This window comes from Mustela lutreola, chromosome 10 (assembly GCF_030435805.1).
Source record: "Mustela lutreola isolate mMusLut2 chromosome 10, mMusLut2.pri, whole genome shotgun sequence".
NCBI classification, from domain to species: Eukaryota; Metazoa; Chordata; class Mammalia; order Carnivora; family Mustelidae; genus Mustela; species Mustela lutreola.
In genome coordinates this window covers 55,132,073-55,152,714 of record NC_081299.1, presented here as the reverse complement: position 1 = coordinate 55,152,714, position 20,642 = coordinate 55,132,073, and the positions used below count along the sequence as shown (strand labels likewise).

The window sequence follows — 20,642 nt, the reverse complement described above, 5'->3', positions numbered from 1 at the left end:
GATTAAGGGTTATGTTCGCTTTCTCTGCACTGTTCCAATTATAGTATTTGTGCTGCTTAGGCAAGCACAGCTGGGTTTCTTTATCTAATACCATCAACTTTTTTCTGTCCTGGGGGACTGACTTGATAGGATTTATGTGGAAGGAAGAGTTTAAAAATCACAATCATTTCACCTTTACGGGTGCACGCTTTAGGTCCTATTAATCTATGCATCTATTCAGCAACTCCCCCAATTTCTCCAGCCCCACAGTATCCCAGCCAGGATTATAACTTGCCAGCCACTATGATCTGTTAGACTCTAGAGTGGCATGTTTGCTGAGACACAGAACTCAAGGGAGGAAAAGAGAGACCAGCCTCACTCTACCATGCGATAAATGCATTTATGAATCAAAATACTATAGAGTTTATATATCTGTATTTTTAAACTTAAAGCCACCACCAGAGCAGGAGAAGCTCAGCAGGCAACCAAGGAATCTCTTTAAGGCTGACAGGAATAATGTGGATAAGGGTGAGGAGTCTACATGGCATGGAGGTGGCAGTAACTACTCTAGTTCAGCTCAGGTTTTTAACCCTCAGTGTATAGTTTCCAATGCTACCTCTTTCCTTTTAGCAGCAGGGAGATCACTATGAGCACCAGGCTAGGACAAGGACATGTCATAATGATGAAAACCTCAGGGCATGGGTTTTAGAAAAAAACAACAACCTAGGTTCAAATCCCAGCTCTGCCCCTTGATAAAATGTGGGACTTGGAGCCTGTTACCTAACCTCAGTGTACTTCGGTTTACTCATCTGACAACAGAATAACATCATTGTGATCATGAATAATAAGTGAGTGAGAGAAGGAAGCATGGAGCAGGTGGTTTCACATGCAATAAAGAGCTTATTGAACACACAATAATTATTTTGAATTAAAAGTTATTTATGATAAGATTTACACATTCTAAAGAATACAAATGAAACCTTTAAAGCTGTTATATTTCAACAAGCAAAATTTCTTTTGTATTACTTGTATATGAAATCAAATCCTTCCATTAAATTCAGATGTTTGCATAGTTCCCTTATATTTCTTTTGAAATAAGATGGAATGTAAATAAATTACAGAGAGTTTGTTTCGAGGTATGCTAAACTCATGCTCAATAAAATTTCAAATGTGAAAATAAGAAGATGGCAAATATAGTAAGTAGCAAGTAGGGCATCTCTGAGTATTTTCCAGTTACAGAAAACCACATGTATGTCCTTGGTTTGTGGCTAATTCTTTTATCTTTTATATTGAGACCACAGTCAAAATGGAAATATATTCTTAAACCGACATTAACCATAGTTATTAGGTAATTTAATTCTGCTTTTAAAGTCTAACTTCTTATTAGCACCTAGATCACAAACACTGTTTTAGATGAAGAACTAGTAATAATGAATGAATGACTATAACTTTGGGGCAATTTTTACATGAAACTGTATATTGCAAAATTTTCAAATTTCTTATTTCTATTTCTGGTTTCTGTGTGCTTATTAACACATAACGGATTATTTGTTGAAGGAAATCAGCATGATTTATATGTCTCCGAAGTTTCCTCGCCCTAGCTGTTTTTAATAGATTTTCAGTAAACACTGCCAATCTATGGTAATAATGGTGAATGGTATTTTCTATTTATTTAGCCACTCATTCAGCAAATATTTATTTAACTTTCACTATGGTCTGAGCACTACTTAAGACACTGGGAGTACAACAATGGACAAAACAGATAAATGTCCCTCTCATTCTTTCTTTCTGAGCCTATAGCACTTTCACAAACATGGAGAACGTTTCTAAAACCCATCGGACTTTCTGCAAGAAGTATGGCAAGCACCAACCCCACAAAAGTGACACAGTACAAGAAAGGCAAAGATTCTCTTTAGGCCTGGGAAAGCAGCCTTATGAAAGGAAGCAGAGTGGTTATGGTGGGCCGACTAGGCTGATTTTCCGGAAAAAGGCTAAAACTACAAAGAGGATTATGCTGAGACTTGCATGTGTTGAGCCCAACTGCAGATCTAAGAGAATGCTGGTTGTTAAGAGATGCAAGCATTTTGTATTGACAGGAGATAAGAGAAAGGGTCAAGTGATATAGTTCTAAACTTCGTATTTTGTTTTATCATGAAGACAATAAAATCTTGAGGTTATATTTACTTCATTTGTTTGCAGTTTGTCTTTTAAGAGGAAAATAAACTAGTGCCAGCAGTGAAATTCCTCTTGTGGGGCAGTTTGTGCTTGAAAACAAACAAAATACAACAGGTAAAGTCCCAGCCTTCATGGAGCACGCATTCTGGTGGAAACGATATGCCACGTGGTGATAATGTTTAGAAAAAAAATAAAGCAAAAAGGGAGTAGGAAGTGCTTGAAGCAGGAGTGGGGATTTTTTTCTTTTTCTTCCTTTTTTTCTTTCTTTTTTTTTTTTGGAAGGTGAAGATGAGGAAGGCATGTCTAGGAAGGTGACTTTCCTCCTTTCTGGAGAAAGAGCATTCTAGAGATACTCAATGACTCAGAATCTTGCTTGTCCTGTTCAAGGAACAGCAATGACATCAGTGATGTTTGGTTTAGGCAAGACTGATAGAAAGGGATTAAACATGAGATCAGAGAGTCTGGAGGAGGGGAATTTCAAAGTTATTATAAGGTCACACAGAGCCATTGAAGGATTCTGGCTTTGATCTGTGAGTGAAATGGGAAGTTTTGAGCAGAGGAATGACATGATCTGAGGTGCATGTGAAAAGAATTACTGCAGCTACTTGTATAATAATAACTGTAGGATAATAACCGCAAAAGTGGAGGCTAGGGCACATTTAGGAAGTTCTTCTACAAACTCAGCATAAGAGATGATATTGTTTGGCTCAGGGTTGCAAAGTAGGTAGTAAGAAGAGGTCAAATATGATAGGTTTTGCTGATTAATTTTGTTAAGGGCATGGTGGAGAGGAATCTAGGAGAACTCCAGTGATTTTGACCTAAATAATATGAAGATGGAGTTGCCATTTACTGAGAAGGGGAATGCAGTGTGAGTAAAGGAAACAGGGTATTTGGTACTGAACAGGTTGGCTTAGAGATGGCTTTTGGATGTCTAAGAGAGAGTGTTGAATAAGATGTTAGATATATGGTAGCTGTGGACAGAGGAGATGTCGAAACGAGGTAAATTGCGAAGTTTTACACTTTGAATTTGCGTTATGTCTTTTAGGTAATGAGTATAGATAGAAATAAAAGAAGATCCTGGGAATAAAGCTATGGGGACCTATTACTTTACTAGAAATGAAGAGGCAACAGCCAAAGAGTCTAAGAAAAAGTGTTCAGGAAGTTTGGAGGAGAATCAAAAGGCAGCAGTGTCCTCCACGCCAAAAGAAGGAAGTGAAAATCTTAATTAAATGCTCCTGATAAGAAAGATAAGGACTGAGAGAAATCATTGGATTTGCTAATGGGGAAGTTGCCAGTGACACTGATAAGACCTGTCTCAGTCTACCGCAAAAATTTGACTAAACTAGGTTAAAGATGAGAGAGGAAGTAGAGACAGAAAATACAGACAACTCCTTGAGTTTTGCCACAAAGAGGAACAGAGAGATAAGGTAGTGGAGAGAGGAAGGACCAAGAAATTTTGCATTTTTCAAGAGGGCAGATGCTGAAGCTTGTTTGAAAGCTGGTGGGAATGATCCAGTAAAGATAGAAAAGGTGACCATGCAGAAAAAAAGAGAGGAAAATTGTTGGAGCAGTGTCCTCCAAGAGACAGGAGGGGTAAGATCTAGCACATGAGGTGGAGAGTTGGCCTCAGGGCAACTGCAGTTCATCCACAGTAGTAGAAAGGAAGACCAAGTATTTGGGTCAGATGTTAATGCATCAGTAGATGGAGGAGATTTATGGTATTTCTCATTGCTCCCATTTTCTCAGTGAAATTAGAAAGCAGGTCATTAATAAAGAATGAGGAGGGAGAAAAGACACCGAAGACCAGAAATGAGAGGAAAAAGTAATGAAATAATTATTGACTTAGTGGGTGAATGACTTGGCCAGTGATAGGTGGCAGGATTGTGGATGGCTATCTGGGCCCATTGAGATTAATGGTCATTAGTACAAAGTCCCATCAGTCAGTAAGTTTGTGTTTGTCCCCAGTGTTTGTCCCCAGTCAGAATTAGCTTTTCCTAAAAACATGAACTGCTTATTAGGTCCTAAAAGAATTACTGAAATATAAGATCACAGTCTTCAGAATATTTAGAATCATGCCTAGGAACTCTTTCTGCTTATTAGGAATATGCATATGGAGGAGAAGTAGAAATGGCCCAAACAAGCAGAACTTATGAACTGACAGAATAGGCAATTGACCTAGAGGGTCTAAAATGATATTTCATCTAAAAATAATTGCCTTACTGATCTCTCACAGTGCCTGAAAATTCCATCGTTGGTGTTATTCTAATAAGTTTATGACCTTGTCATGCAAAGAGATGGTGCCTATCTACAAAAAAAATCTCTAGAATTTAACATGGTAATGAGAAGTCACAAAATGCTAAATAAATATTTGCTAAATTAGCTTGAATGGAATGGAATGAAGGGCCATCGTGCATTCATTTTTATTCAACAAGTATTTATTGAGTAGAAGACACTGCAATAGACATTGCAAGAATTTCCAAGATAAAGAACATATTTACATGAAGCTGTTGAGGCTAAGAGACAATAGTAGGTAGATGTTTATTAGCAGAGTTTCTTCTTTGGTTTCTCCTATCACCACTTATTGATATATAGCAAAATACAGAGGGGTAGAGGAGGGTGTGTGAATTGCTGTGCAATTCTGCTGGTGGGATTACCAAAAAGATACTAGGGAGAAAGAAAGCTTTTGTAGCAACACAGATATAATTCCTTTCTTTCACAACTTAACCCAACACCAGTAGAGAAGCCCTGATGGACCCATAGGCTGCAGTGGAGGGAATACCACCTTTCTGCCACTAGTGGAACACGGTGGGTGGACTGAGGTAAAATACCTCTTCTGTATATGTGATTTTACTGGAAAACAGAACCACATGGGTTGGAAGTGAAACCTTGCAAATGCTGATCTCTATACCTATCTGCCAAAGTGGAAAACACCCTAAGAACCAAGGATCTAGAATAACCTTTTTAAACTATTTCAACCACAGATTTTTTCTGGGGGGAAAGATCTTTTTGATGGTTATAAAAATTAACTTTATTTTCTCTAATTTTTTTCAACTCATTGGTGTGTTTTTAATTAACTATAAGATGAACAGATATTTATTCCCTTTTCCAATTTGTCTTAGAGGAGCTCTTTCTTTGAATTTGCTACAGGAGAATGTTCGTTTTTATGCTAATCCTTCACATCTTTTACGTCCTTTTTAAAATATGATAAAATTACATTAATCTGGATTTAATTCGGAATTTGGGTTAAGTTTGTCTGAGTTTGACTATAATTTACTGTTATATTTCAGAAATACTGTTAAAAAGTTTTTCTAATATGTAAGACTTTGTATTATTATTATTTAACTAGACTGTGAAGGGAGAATGTGGGAAATGTCTATTCCTACTTATTGGAATAATCACTCAATAAATATTAATTGAGCAGTTACAATGCAGCAGGCCCTAGTTGAGGCTCAAGTGATAACAGAAGTGAACAAAAATTCTTGCCCATATTGAGTTTACATTTCTAGTCTGAATGAATATGTGGAGTTTTCCTTTGACATAGGCACAACAGCTAAAAAATTAGTCTTACTTGTAATTTTTATTATTTTTTCCAGGAAAGTCTTGCTTTTAGAGTACATTAAACATCTCTTTCTAGATATTCATCTACTTACAATAACTATTACTTGGAAATAATGTAAATAAAATTATTATTTATAAAATCTTATAAATGATCATTTTTAATGGCCTTATGTTAATCTCCTCACCCAGATCAGTCAGTTTTGATGTAAGAACAAATCAAACAAGCCTAGGATGTCAGCCTTGAGTGTTGCCAAAATACTCTGCCTTTTTGTTGTTGTTTTTAAGCATTTACTATTTGCAATACACTTTTTATAGTTTGTGTTCTTATAAACTTTGGAACCCAGTATGGTATTATCCTCATTTCATAGGAAGCTATGGCTCAGCAAAGCTAAATAACTTTTCCAAGATCACACAGATAGAAATTATGTCAGATACTGTTAGATGATAGTACTAGATTCTAGCAACCATACTCTTCTCCTAAGTACCCATCCAGATAGAGTAGACATGTAACCCAATGGGATGCCATGGAAGTCTGTGGGTGGGGGGGATGTTATTTTTCCTTCACCACTTTTCCTGCTTGGAACTGCCCAGAGGTGCAGCTTCTAAGGATTTAGGTCAACACAGTAAAACTTGTAGAGGAGAAAGGTGGAAAAAGCCTTTGGAATATCATGCCAGCTTTGTAATTCCTACCACTATGGCTTGATATAAGTAAAACCTGGTCTGTTTAAGTCATTGCATTTGGGTTTTCTGCTATTTGCATCAGAAAAGACAACGAACTGATAAATCTCAGAACTGGAAATCCAAAGTAAAACTTGAAACTCTCTGTTCTTTCCAATGGATAGTTCTGAAAGCATGCTCTTTTAATAAATGTATTCTTACCACTTTAAAGGTGACCTTTTGAGTACCGAGAACAATCTCAATACTCATAACTGCTACAGGTATTTCTCACTTTATAAGCTAGATGTATTTCTCAAAAAACCCATGTGTAAATAACTTAAACATATGAAACTGAATGCAATTAATGGATTTTAAGAGAAACTATAATAAACAGTCAAAATATTTGGAGAATTTTTTTAATGATACAAAATAGGGAATTAGGTGGTGGTTGGCAAATTTTTGTTCAACAAATATATCTTCTCAAATTGTGGTATGCCAGTTCCAAATTTATAATGCAATTTCATTGTCTGGAACCTGAGTTGGCAAGTAAGTGGGACCTGAAATAATTAACTCATATCCACTAGGTTGGCAATAACCAATAAGATAAAAATAAGAGTTGGCAAGAATGTGGAGAAGTTGGAATCTTCATATACTTCTGATGGGAATGTAGCTGTTTTATAAGACAGTATGGCAGTTCCTCAAAACATTAAACAGAATTAACACATGACCCAGCAATTCTATTCCTAAGCACATGCCCAAGAGAAGTGAAAACCTATGTCTACCAAAAATCTTGTACATGAATATCTCAGAAGCATTACTTATAATAGCCAAAAAGTGGAAACAACCCAGATGTCCATCAGCTAATGAATGGATAAAGTAAATGTGGTATATTCATACATTATTTGACCATAGAAAGGCATGAGGTACTTATACCTGCTAGACCACGGATGAACCTTGAAATCCTTGTGCTGAATGAAAGACCCACTCAAAAAAGACCACACATTGTATGAAGTGTCCAGAGTAGGCAAATACCCAGTAGATGCCTCAGGATGGGAAAGTTGAGGGAAATTGAGTGATTACTATGGATAGTGTTTACTTTTGGCATAAGAAAATGTTCTAAAATTGTGGTGATGGTGGCATAACTCTGTGACTAATCATTGAATGCTATACTTAAAATAAGGTGAATCATATGGTATGTGAATTATACTCTATGAAGCTGTTATATTAAAAAAGAAAGAAAAAAACTAATCAATGAAGATCAGCGGACCTATGAGGTAGTAAAAGTTCCAGGAGATAGCAAAAATCCTCAAGGTGCCATGCTTTCTCTCTAAATCAGGCACTATCTAGTTTTTTTGTGAGCTTCCATTGCAGGGGGTGCTTCCATACTGCCTTCATTTTCAGATTTCTAAAGTTGACTTTATAAAGAGACTCTTGAGTTTTCTTGTCCTTGTGTCCTCTTTGCATGTCAAAAGGACTACTTTACCCTAGAGGCAAAGGGTAGTGGTTAAGTCTCAGATGTGTGTTAGAACCCAGCTCTCTTGCCATCTTGGCCAAGTGACTTTGGAGTGGTTATATGAGCACTGTAAAGTGGGGACAGTAATAATAGTTACTTTACAAGGTGGAGTTGAGGATTGAAGATGTAGTGCACCTGACAACACAACCTATGCCTAATATCCATGTTTCCGTCATTTCTTTGATACCCAGGCTTGCCTCTGTGTAATCCCTTCTTAGAATGAAAGGTGTTAGCATCTTGCCTGTGGCATGTAGCTGATGACTGCAGACTTTGCCTAGTTTTTACACAGAATTTCTTGAACAAAAAGGTTTTACCTTTTTTGTTTCACTTAATTAAAATTACTCTGAGTATGTCACAGGTGGAGAGAAAGAGAGCAATATTGGAAGATTTTTCTCTTCTACTGTGATGAGACCTGGTTATCATCTTTCAAACATGCCCTGTGGTCTGGTTCCCATACCATATCAGCAGAAAATAACTGAATTGGGAAGAAGGCAGTCAAGCCTGCCCAAGTTCAAATCCCGCCTCTCCCTCTCTAGCTGTGTGGCCCTGGATGTATTGTCTAACCCCACGGAGACTCAGTCACTTTGTCTTCAAAAATCAGAAAAATAGGGGCGCCTGGGTGCCTCAATGGGTTAAGCCGCTGCCTTCGGCTCGGGTCATGATCTCAGGGTCCTGGGATCGAGTCCCGCATCGGGCTCTCTGCTCAGCAGGGAGCCTGCTTCCTCTTCTCTCTCTCTCTGCCTGCCTCTCTGCCTACTTGTGATCTCTCTCTGTCAAATAAATAAATAAAATCTTAAAAAAAAATCGGAAAAATAATCATATGTACCTCACAAGGTTGTGTAAGGGATTAAATGAAGTAGCACATATAAAGCTTGTGGCTGAATGCTTGTAAATAGTAAGGTTCCATAAATGCTTTTTAAAAAATAAGTAGTTTGGGAAATTTTTTGAGAGTTAAACAAACGGAAAAAAAGTATATCTCAAATACACCATTGAAAGCATTCTTTAAAAAAAAAAAACAACAACAACAAACTAAACAAAATGAGAAACATGGATGGGTGACCAACTTAATCTTTTTTTTTTTTTTCAATTAATGGTTTCATTTCCAACTTTAACACTAACAGAGGATTCCAAAACAGACTAATATACGTGAATATAGTTTAAATGTAACAAAGAAAGAATTCAGCTATGTACATTGGAGGGAAGGGGATTTTTTCTTATCAACCTTTTCCTATTTTGCCATTTCTGAACGAGCATACATGTTTCCCAATTTCATTTAGTACATAGTAGTACAACTTTTATGGTCAACTATTTGTTTAAGCATAAAACTTAAGAGATTTTGGCTGCTTGGTCATTTTAGCTCTTGAGGTCTGGTTATTCTAAAAATGTAACAAAAGAGTATTTCCTCAAAGCCCTCTGGACTCCAAGTAGAAAATGATCACTTTTACTCAGTTATTACTTTCAGTTTTAAAACTGAAAGTCTTGTGTCCTGGGAACTTCCTTAGTCTCAGAAAAACCAGAAAAGATGGTCAACTATAGAGACATCTCTCTGCTCAGCAGGGACCCTGCTTTCCGCTCTCTGCCTGCCTCTCTACCTACTTGTGATCTCTCTCTCTCTCTGTCAAATAAATAAATAATAATCTTTTTTAAAAAAGTTAAAAGAAAGATTTGGAGATCATTATTAATAACTAATGGCTTCCATAAAATAATGCTAACGGTGGACCTGGCCCCATGCTACATGCTTTAAAAGCTAAATTCCACTGAAATTATTAGAAAAAGCCCTGTGCATTAGGTTCTATTGTTATGCCCATTTTGAAGGTAAAAGAAAGACAGTTTGGAGAGGCTGACCAATTTGCCTAAACCCTAGAAAGAGGATAGAGCTGAGATGAAAGAAAAGATCCTTTTAAAACTATTCTGTGCTATATTGCCATTAAGTCCCTGCCCCCAATTTACATACCATTGAATTAAAGGATAGAAAATTTATAGAACACATTGTCCCAGAGAGTGAAAATATGAATGGCCCAAAAAGGGTGTGGGTAGCATCACTGATGATAATTAGGGAATTGGGGGTTATCAGTGTACATTTACTGTTAAAGGCTCATTTTTTTGAATCCCTGCTGGAGGCAGAACTGGCTGGACTGGAGTGGAATTGCTCGTGTTAAACTATTACAGGAACCTACCTCTTCACATACACCACATACTTTGTATCTATGTAGGTGGGCTTCCCAGAATTCCAGGTACAAGTCATGTTGCCTGAATATTCATAAATGACACAGGTTACCTTGTCAGGAACATCTGGTGGATCTGCAACAAAATATATCACTTAGAAGCCACCCAAGAAACATGAAAGTTCTTTATCAAGTTGTTAGTTGATAAACTTCCCATTTTATTTAGGAAACCAGCCTAATCAGCACTCAGTACCTCCCTCATTCCATCCCTACCATCTCACCTAACAATCTACTTTGCCATCAAGCATTGCTATTCTTTGTAATATTTTACTATATTCTCTACTCCTCTGGGGGTACTAATATGATTAAGTTTCTCTCATAAAAAAAAAAAAATCACTCCTTAAATCCTCTCTCCTCATCTACTACAGTATCTCCTACTCTTTTTTTTTTTTTTAAGATTTTGTTTATTTCTTTGACAGAGAAAGAGATCATAGTAGCCAGAGAGGCAGGCAGAGAGAAAAGGGGTGGAAGCAGGCTCCCTGCCGAGCCGAGAGCCAGACGCAGGGCTTGATCCCAGGACCCTGAGATCAATGACCTGACCTGAAGGCAGAGGCTTAACCCACTGAGCCACCCAGATGCCCCTGTATCTCCTATTCTTAGTATCTAGACTATATTATACTGGCCATTTACTTCATCTCCCATTTGCTCTTTATATGTCTATAAGTAAACACACTCCTAAAATGCATTTCAAAACAAAGTTATAGACAATAATTTAAGTATCTAGCCTCTGGAAAGCACTAGAAATACATTTAATGAAAGAGATTCTGGCCATATGATAAAGTGAAAAATGCAGGTTTCAAAATAATATAGTGATCTCATTGGAGAGAGAGACAGACAGAAAGAGAAGAGATTGGGAAGGAGGAGAGAGGGAGAAAGGGGAAGGGAGAGAGAGAAACTAAAACTTAAAAGACATATTTCAAATGATCAAAGAGGGATTGTTAGTAGTGAGATTATGGGAATATAGAGACAATGGGTGTTTCCTTTCTGTTGGCCTAAATTTTTAAAAGCTTTCTATATTGTATGCAATTTGATTTTACAATTAAAAAACAATTTCAAGCAGTAAGAACATACTAAACTACTTTAAAACATTCTGGTGAGTTGTAGCATTGAGTTTCAATGGAGAGAAACTGGACTCCAAATTAGTGAAAAGAAATATTTAAGTTTTATTTGGGTCTTAAAGGAGGTAGGTCTGGAAACATAAATTAAAGTCATTTTGAATATTGATTGAGTTGTGGTCCCTCACTGATTACAGTGATTTGTGCTAAAGTTATTTTTCCCCCTCTAGTTTTAGACAGAGTATCATTGATTTGGCCATCATAAAAGATAATGGTCAATCTTTTGGGCTATGTTATTCCACAGTATTCTATATAAAATGAATGCTCAGGGTTATAAATGCCTCATGGTTAATTAACTTTATAAAAGATCAAATAGAGTATATACACACATGCAGATAAGTGCAATATTTGTTAATGTGAAGTATATAAAGATGGGAGTATGATTACAATTATGAGAGTAAGACCTTATTGTTGTTAATCTCATTGTCAGTTTACCCAACATCAAGGAGGAAAAACCTGCTCTATGGTCAGATATCAGGGAATACTCTAAAATACACAAGGATGAGGCTTATGTGTTCGCTTTATCCTACCAGTCCCATCCCTCCCCTATTATTGGAGCACTTAGTAATCACAGGCCAGATTTGTTAATTCAGAGTCTAGCCAAGGATCATTTTCTACCGAGAGTTTCTTGAAGGTAGAATCCTTCTTCTTTTAATTTCTATAATTTAAAACATTTTTGGTGCATGGCAACCACTCAGTAGAGATTATCTCATAATATCATTAGCTTTATTAATAAAGTGATAATGAGGAGAATTTAAAATGAACAGAGGCCCAATGTTTCTGGCAAAGATCACTGCAATTCCTTTCTCAAGGAGAGCACAGGCTGGCTTAATTGTGCCAGGAGTGATACGAGGTAGCAGTGTTAAGGACAAATATTAAGGGACCTTTTTGGATTAAAAGGCTGTTTTTCCCACAATAAGTAGAGATCAAAGATGGTCAAAATTTAAGTCAAAGATATTTAAAATTTTAAATAAATGATTAAATAGAAACAGACCGTTCCATGTATGGTTTACTTCTAATTTGGTATTTGTGAATGAATAAAGACATATTATAATATTTTATCCCATGATTGGCGTGAAACTAATAAAACAAACTTCCCATAATATGTGTGCATTTAATCATAGATGAGATTCTAGGAACTGTTTAAAATGATGACTAAAAATGGAGACTGTGATATAATACTTTATATTTCACAAATGACATTTTAAAGTACAGAAACTTCTAAATATATTTGGATTTCTTTTCAAGGAAAACACTGACTCATTTATTTTCTTTCTCTTTTATGATCTGTTTCCAGTCTAAAAAATACACATAATCATTTTATTCAAAACAGTGATGATAAGTTAACATAGCAAAGCTCACAGGACAAATATCCTGTGATCAAAGTAACTCAGTGAAAGCAATGTGATTTCTAGAGTACCACAAAAACCTTCAAAAAACTTTTTTGACCTATTTAACTAGGAAGTTTTATTTGCTAAGAATGCAGAGCCCAAGAACATAGGGGTTCTTGGATCCAAGAGTTAGAGTAAATTCTTACCTGGCAGTTACAATTGAACACTCATAACCAAAACCCTATGTAAGAAGTCACAAAGTACATAAATGGAAAGAGTGATGTTCTTTCTAAGCAGCTAGCCCCAGTGAATTGAAATTTTTATGTGATATTGTCCCAGAGGGGAGCAAAGGCCGTTGCCTGATTCTGAACATGGCTTGGTGGTTGCATTTGGGGGCAAAACTAGAAGACCTGCTGGGGGTAATTCGTTACTCAAATTTCGTCACTCAAATTGCAACCCAAGGAAGGAGGCCATACTTCTTTTGACTCCTTTCTTCCTCTTTTTAAACTAAAAGCTAACCTTTCCTCATATTTGGAGGAAATCCTCATATTTTCTTATTTGCCCTCCAAAGAAATTGCATCTTCTCTAACACCCTACCTCCACCCAAAAAGGATAAATAGTAAAATATTTAAGCATTAAGTGATGTTTATGTGTCCTGAGGATGTGGACAAACTAAAGAGTCCTCATACATCAGATAAGAAGTCTTCCTATGCCTTCAGTTCCCATAATTTAGGGCAAGTTTAGTATGCTATTATCAGTTTAAGGCATGAGTTGGCCAACTTTATTCTTTGACCCCAAAACCCACTGTGGTCCTTCCTCAGTTCACTTCTACCACCTCCCATAGCTCTTTTTTATTTTGAAAATCATGCAAGATCAGGGTCCCAGAATTAAGGACAACAGTGGCCTTATTTAGAACAAGGAAGCCTCTTCCTTCTCTTGTGTCCACTCTAGGGGCAAGTGGTGACCAGCAGGTGGTCTTGTTCTTGCTAGTTAAGATCTGGAGATGCGGAAGAATAAGAACTCATATTTGATTGTCAAAAATATGGAGCATGACAAAGACACCAAAGCCGTCTCTCTTTCTTCACTGGAGTTGAGTCCAGATGCTCTAGGGAATGAATCTCTGGGTTAAAACAGTGCTGAATTTATTGATCTGTTTCTCATAATACAATAACCAAGAATTAAGTATGTAATTATACAAGTGAGCTCATATTACTATGATAACTTACACATCTTCAAGATACTATAAATACAAATTGAATTTAACAAATATTTTTAAGATGAATGTGATTTTTTTCTTTTTTTAAAAAAATATTTTATTTTTTTATTTGAGAAAGAAAAAGCCTGCATGCATGTGCACACTAGAGCAGGGGGAGGGCAGAAGGAGAGGGAGAAGCAAGCTCCCAGCTGAGCAGGGAGTCTGACAAAGGCGCTGGATTCCAGAACCCTGAGATCGTGACCTGAGCCGAAGGCAGCTGCTTAAACCATTGAGCTATCCAGGCACCCCTAATCTTTTTCTTAATAGTTATAGTAACAAAAAATGATTCACATTTGTGGCAGTGGGACTAGGAGCCGGAAATTAAATCAGAATCTCCTCATGTTTTATCAAAAGCATGCAATTTTAAGTGCATTTAACACACTGGTCCTGTACTTTAAAGTGTATAATATATTTTCAAATAGTTTATTAAAATTTGATGCTTACTACAGCTGGAGTAACTGGCCTTATTTTACAGACATAGAATCAAGGCTCAGACAGATTAACTGGCCCAAGGTCGTGCAGCTGGTAAGAAGTATAGCAGGAACACAAAGCTAGTTTGCAACTGTTTTTTCACCCTGAATTTTAGCTTCAAAATTTCTTGACGGGATCTGCTTCAAGGCAGATGATAGTAGTTTGGAAAACAAATAAAAAAAATAACTGTAGAAGAGATGAAAAGAACAACATTTAAAATCTGAGGACACTGCCCCTCATGTATGCCATTTGGACAGGCTAGTGTCAACTTTAATTGAATGCATCAGAAGCATTTAAAAAATTGTAAAGTTGATACTGAAAGTTTATATGTCTGTCTTCTTTTAAAGAGTCAAAAGAATTAGGAATATGGAGTCATCATAAATGATGGAGCTGGGCGGTGGCTGTCCCCAGTAGACTATCTATGTGCTTTCCTCTCTGCACAGATCCCACCAGCCTCCTTGACTCAAATTTTACCAAACTGGCCCCTGGAAGCATCTGGGCTTGCAATTCCTATATTAGACTAATATAAGAAGTAAATTCTATCTTTTGTCTTTATTGTCAGACAAGATTTTATTTTTTAATTATTTTTTAAGGTTTTATTTATTTATTTACTTGATAGAGAGAGACAGTGCACAAGCAGGGAGACTGACAGGCAGAGGAAGAGGGAGAAGCAGGCCCCCCTGCTGAGCAGGGACCTTGACAAGGGGCTCATTCCCAGTACTCTGGGATCATGACCTGAGCCAAAGGAAGACACCCATCCAACCCACTGAGCCATCCAGGCACCCTAACAAGATTTTAGACTAGTTTGCTAGATGAGCTTTCATTTGAATTTTGAGTGCGCCCCAACACTTACATCCAGAAAAAATGTCTTTTCCACATATCAGTGTCTCTTGAAAATATCCAGGACATTTAGCAGTGCAGTACATAGAGGCGTGTGGCTCCAAAAAGTTGTTATACCAAAGCTGAGCTGTCGTTTTATTAATTCTTGTGATCTGAAATCTTTCTTTGATGCCATTTTTATAAAAATAAAATTTCCTTGGTTGACAGTTCTTAATTGCTGCTTGACAGTATATAGAGATATTCATACCCATCTTAAAAACTGTGGCTGGTTCTACCCAGATGTGGCCAGAGCAGTTTATATTTGTAATTCCTGGAAACAAATGGATAAAATTTTTTAAATTCCATGTAAAACATTAGAACAAGAGATTCAAAAGAATATGCCATTGCATTTAAATTTTATTCTTTTCTATTAACTAAATGATCTTCATTGGAAAAAATTTTAGGACTAACTGTATCTTTTAATTGATTATTTTTTTAAAAAGATTTTATTTATTTATTTGACACAGAGAGAGAGAGATCACAAACAGGCAGAGCAGCAGGCAAAGGAAGAAGCAGACTCTCTGCCGAGCAGAGAGCCTGATGTGGTGCTTGATCCCAGGACCCTGTGATCATGACCTGAGCCAAAAGCAGAGTCTTAACCCGCTAAGCCATACAGGCATCCCTGGTTAGTTTATTATAATGTGTTTTTACTGTGCTTTACTGTGTTGATCTTCAGCAACATGATACAAATCTTTAAGGGTCAGCCTTTAAGCTACTCTGTCTCAAGAACAAATATAATTGGCTCTTCTATTTTAAAGTAGAGTGGGGCATTATGAAGCTAGGCCATTTTCAAAGGTAAGATTAGAAATAATACTTGGCACTGCAGAACCCAAACCCCATTCTTTATCTACTCAATCAGTTGTTCATTGCTCTGTAGATAATGGCTACTTTTATCAGAAAATTATGAGTTTAGAGGTGCCTGGGTGGGTCAGTTGGTTAAACGTCTGCCTTTAGCTCAGGTCGTGATCTCAGCGTCCTGGGATCAAATCCCCCATTGGGTTCCCTGCTCAGTGGGAGCCTGCTTCTCCCTCTCCCTCTGCTGCCTGCCCTGCTAGTGCTCTCTCCCTCTCTCAAATAAATAAAATCTTAAAAAAAGAAGATTATGAGTTTAATGAATAAAATTATACTCTTACTAATGAAAAAATCTATTGTTTAATAACCACTTAAAATTCATCATTAATTTAAAAATATGGGAAAATATTCAGAATATATTTTGTTAAAAAGCAAATTGCAGAACAACGTATTTAATATAGGCTCAATATCAGAAACAAATGAGTGAAGAGAAATACACTAAGATATTAACAATGATGATCTGTGTGTTAGACTAATTTTTCATTTTTAATTTCATTTTTTCTGTGTTTTAAAAATTACATAGTGAATGTATTATTTTTATAGCCCAAAATAATAGTTTAAAGTCATTTTCATAAGCTCAAATGACAGTGCAATGCAGTATCAGTTAAATAAAGTTCACAAAAGGAAAATATATTTTTGTCTTCTGGAAATACTTGCATTAAAATATCTTAAAATAATGATAAAGGTAAATAGTTGATTTTAAAAGGTCCTTATCTTTAGATTTCAATGCCTAAAGAATTAACTTGTATAATACAAATGTAATTCAATATTTCCATTTACATAATGAACATTTATGTATAAACTATAAATATTTAAATGTTGAAATACTGATAAAAATAATTCCATCATTATTAAGAGGACACTGAAACCAAAGACATGAAAAGGAAGTTTTAAGAAAGCATCCAACTGCTTTAAATAAGGTCAGCAATTCAAGTTTAGACAAACTGAATCCCCAGGACTTTAAAAAAAATATATCAATACCAAAAAGAATTATTATGAGTAGTGTTTGAAAAAAATAGAAAATATAAAAAATGTCAGAAGACTTCAGATTTGGACAAATGTCCTGGTTTTCAAAAATAGAATAAAGAAGAACCCCAGAAACTTTGGACCACAGAGCTTTAGTATATTCAGGAATAAATTAGTAAGCCAATGATTTCTCAGTACTTAAAAAAAAATCAGTAGCCAGTGGGAATCAACACAGATTGTGTAAGAATAAGTTATACAAATATGTTAATTTCTTCTTTTAATAGGGTTAGTCAATTGATCGAGGAATGTTAAACTTCTCTTAAATTTTTGTTTAATTTTGGCAGAGCTATTTATTGAAAAGGGGGAACTTGGAAAAAATGTAGTCTGGATGATTTTAAAACTATTCATAGGTTGAACAATAATATATAGAATAATTTCTTTAATCTTTTTTAAAGATTTTATTTATTTGAGAGAGAGAGAGAGCACGAGCAACATGAAGGGCAGAGGGAGAACCCAACTTCCTGCTGAGCGGGGAGCTCAGTGTTCCCAGGACTCCTGGATCATGACCTGAGTTGAAGGAGGATGCTTTACCAGCTGAGCCACCCAGGCATCCCTATAAAATAATTTCTAAGGGACAGCCTGAGGGTCTCTAACGCCATATCAGAGGGGATTGACTCATTTTTCTACACTCTATATTAATTACTTGAATGTATGAACACAAGTCCTACTTATGGTTTGCATATTTCAAAAAGCTGGAAGAAGCTAGCTGGGGACTTATTTCTTCTAAATGTTCTTAGATACCTGTGGTTTGACTCTGGGAGTGTGTGATACCTGCTGGAGGAATACTAATTCTGATGATAGGGCTACCTCTACATCTCCAATATAATCATGTTCCAATTTACAGAAGAGAGTTTCCTTTTGTTGTTATTCTGAGTAACTTCACAATTTGCAAAACTTTCTTCAAGGTCTAGAAACCTGCCCAGGACACAAAGCCTTCAGTAGAAACTCTCAAATGCCAAGAGTTATCCTGCCTAAATTTCTGATGATCCCCCTCCTGGATTCCTCAAAGCTGCTTATGCCTGTATCTATAATAGTGCTACATGTTTGTGTGGGTTATAAAATGTAAATGATAATAGCACAATAGTATTGCACAAAGTTGTGAGGACTAAAAGGCTCAGCACAGTGCTCCTTACATAGTAACTGTCAATAGTGGTTTGTGGAGTTGAATTAAATTCAAATGTTTGATGGATTATCATGTGACAGTTATAAGAGTTCAAAGATAGAACACGGCAGCTCAGAATATTTAGGTTTTTCATGGAAATATTCATATATGAGTTAGAGATTTGATCCTTAGGGATGTTTGAGAAAGGAATCCTGACATTAGGAGGGAGGTTGGACTGTTTTATTTCATTTATGCATAAAATTTTTATGTGCATATAGTTTTTCCAATCTTACAATTTCTGATTCTTCAGAGATCTTAACATAATGCTTTGAAAATAATAAACACCCAACATTTTTTTAATAAAAGATAACAATAAGTACTAAAAATACTATACCTCCGTGACACCAGTTGAAGAATATGTAAAGAGTTATTACCACATCCCATTGAATTGTGACCTGATTCATTCCTAAAAGCAGGAAAAAACTCTTTGTTCCCCTCTAGGAAAGAAAAAATATGAAAAATGTTTAAATTATAATATTTTAATAAAATAACAATAATAAAAGGCATTACGTTTTTTCCCCCCGACAGTTCGTATTGCCTTTGATGAGACCATTTCAATAGGAAGAAAAGAAGAAAGGAGGAAAGGAAGAAAAGAGGAAGGTGAGAACGGAAGGGAGGAGGAAACAAGGCAAAGAAAAGTCACTGGTATGTGAGGAGATACAATACAGATGGAAGAATAAAGCAAAAGGATGGCTTTTATCCTTCAAAAGTCACTGCGAATTACCTTAGTAGATTTTTGACCCTTGATAAAATACAGTTTTATCTAATCTTATCTCTCTCCTCAGAAACCTCTGCTCTAACTCCAGATGATAAATTCTCCTGACCAGATTTCTGTGCCTAAGAAGCTCCAGAAGTAGCAGTCTTTGATGAGTTAAACTTGGGAAAAGACAAAATTTGCAGAACTGCAAGAAAAAGTGTGCCTGTGTGTGTGCCTCAGTCATTAAGCGTCTACCTTCGGGCTCAGGTCATGATCTCAGGGTCCTGGGATGGAGCCCTGCTTTGGGCTCTCTGCTCAACGGGAAGCCTGTTTCTCCATCTCCCACTCCCTTGGTTTGTGTTCCCTCTTTCACAGTCTCTCTCTCTGTGTCGATTAAATAAATAAAATCTTTAAGAAAAAGAAAAAGAAAAAAGAACTTCCAGAAAGAAAGCACAATTTTGATTACAGAAGATTAAGTAAGACAAAGGCATAGGTGCTCTCACCAGTTACATTTATTTAAAAAAGCCTTTTCATCTGTAGGTAGTTGAAAAGAAACGCATTATATAAATTCCAAACAATATTGCCATCAGTTCACAATTAGAGTTACATTATTTAGTCAGTTACCTACATTATTGAATAATTCACTTACTCAATAACCAACATTATTTAATTATTTTTACCTGTTTAATAAAACCTGAGCCATTCATATAAAACAGCAAAACAAAATCATGACTTGTCATATAGCTTAAATATCTGATAACATTTTTTTTTCTTAAAGATTTTATTTATTTGAGAAAGAGAGCATGAGCGGGGGCAGGAACAAAGGGAGAGGGAGAAGCACTCTATGCAGAGCATGGAGCCTGACATGGGGCTCGATCCTAGGACCCTGAGATCACGAACTGAGCCAAAATCAAGAGTCAGATGTTCAACCAACTAAGCTATCAGGTACCCCATCCATATCTGATAACATTTTTACAAACTGGGGTACCCATGACCCCCATGAATATAAGAATCTCTTTCATAATTTGTTAGCAATGTTAGGTCTTCTCTTTATAAATAATAGGCAAAGCAAGGCCTAATATGTTCCTCGTTCGAAGTTAACTACTCACCCGATAGAATATTTGCAGTAATTATTTTTTTAAAATGATGTGATGTCAGACAGTATTTTAGATTCACCTTTCATCAGTAACCACCATATGAAATATCATAAGAACTTATAAGAAAAAAACAACCTGGCCCATGTATTTCCAAACAAAAATGTAGCTGTTTTTAGGTATTTGGGTGATCATTGTCTCTTTACCTTTTAACTTGCTGGAAGCACGTAATTCCACTTCAGGGCCAGGTTGCTATCTTGTAGCCTGCGTCATGTCCTCTGTCTCCACTGCCTGCTTGTCAATAATCACTTCAGATTTTCAGCAATGAGGCAAATGGAAATGTCAGCAAAGCCCTGACCTACATTTCAGATTCTTGAAAAGGAACTCAAAAACTGTCCAGTTCGAAATGACTGGCTCACATGTCACTATTTGGGAAAACCCAGATTACTGAACGTGAACTGCTTTGTTAGTACTTTTTTTCTCAGTTTAATTTAAAAAGATCTGTCTCATCCAAGAAGTAGAACACATATGTAGAGTCTATCTATCAAAATATAACACCAAAATATACAAAAAATATAATGCTTAGTTTTAATTTGCAATTAGTGTTGATATTTATTATGAACCAGTTTCTTAAGACAGTTTAAATGCTACTG

The 20,642-nt window shown here is 36.2% G+C and overlaps 1 protein-coding gene and 1 pseudogene across 1 annotated transcript in view; one reads left to right on the top strand and one right to left on the bottom strand.

The window, feature by feature from the left end:
• Positions 1-20,304, bottom strand: part of IL23R (interleukin 23 receptor) — a 58,828-nt gene extending 38,524 nt beyond the window's left edge. The window contains exons 1-4 of the mRNA XM_059137819.1: positions 20,196-20,304; positions 18,533-18,635; positions 15,133-15,429; positions 10,060-10,183 (exon numbers count right to left, since the gene is read on the bottom strand). Of these exons, the coding sequence (XP_058993802.1) occupies positions 10,060-10,183; positions 15,133-15,429; positions 18,533-18,602 (491 nt within the window). The 5' untranslated portion in view covers positions 18,603-18,635; positions 20,196-20,304. The remainder of the gene's footprint in view (positions 1-10,059; positions 10,184-15,132; positions 15,430-18,532; positions 18,636-20,195) is intronic.
• Positions 1,023-4,446, top strand: LOC131810175 (large ribosomal subunit protein eL42-like; annotated as a pseudogene).
• Positions 20,305-20,642: the final 338 nt, after the last annotated feature.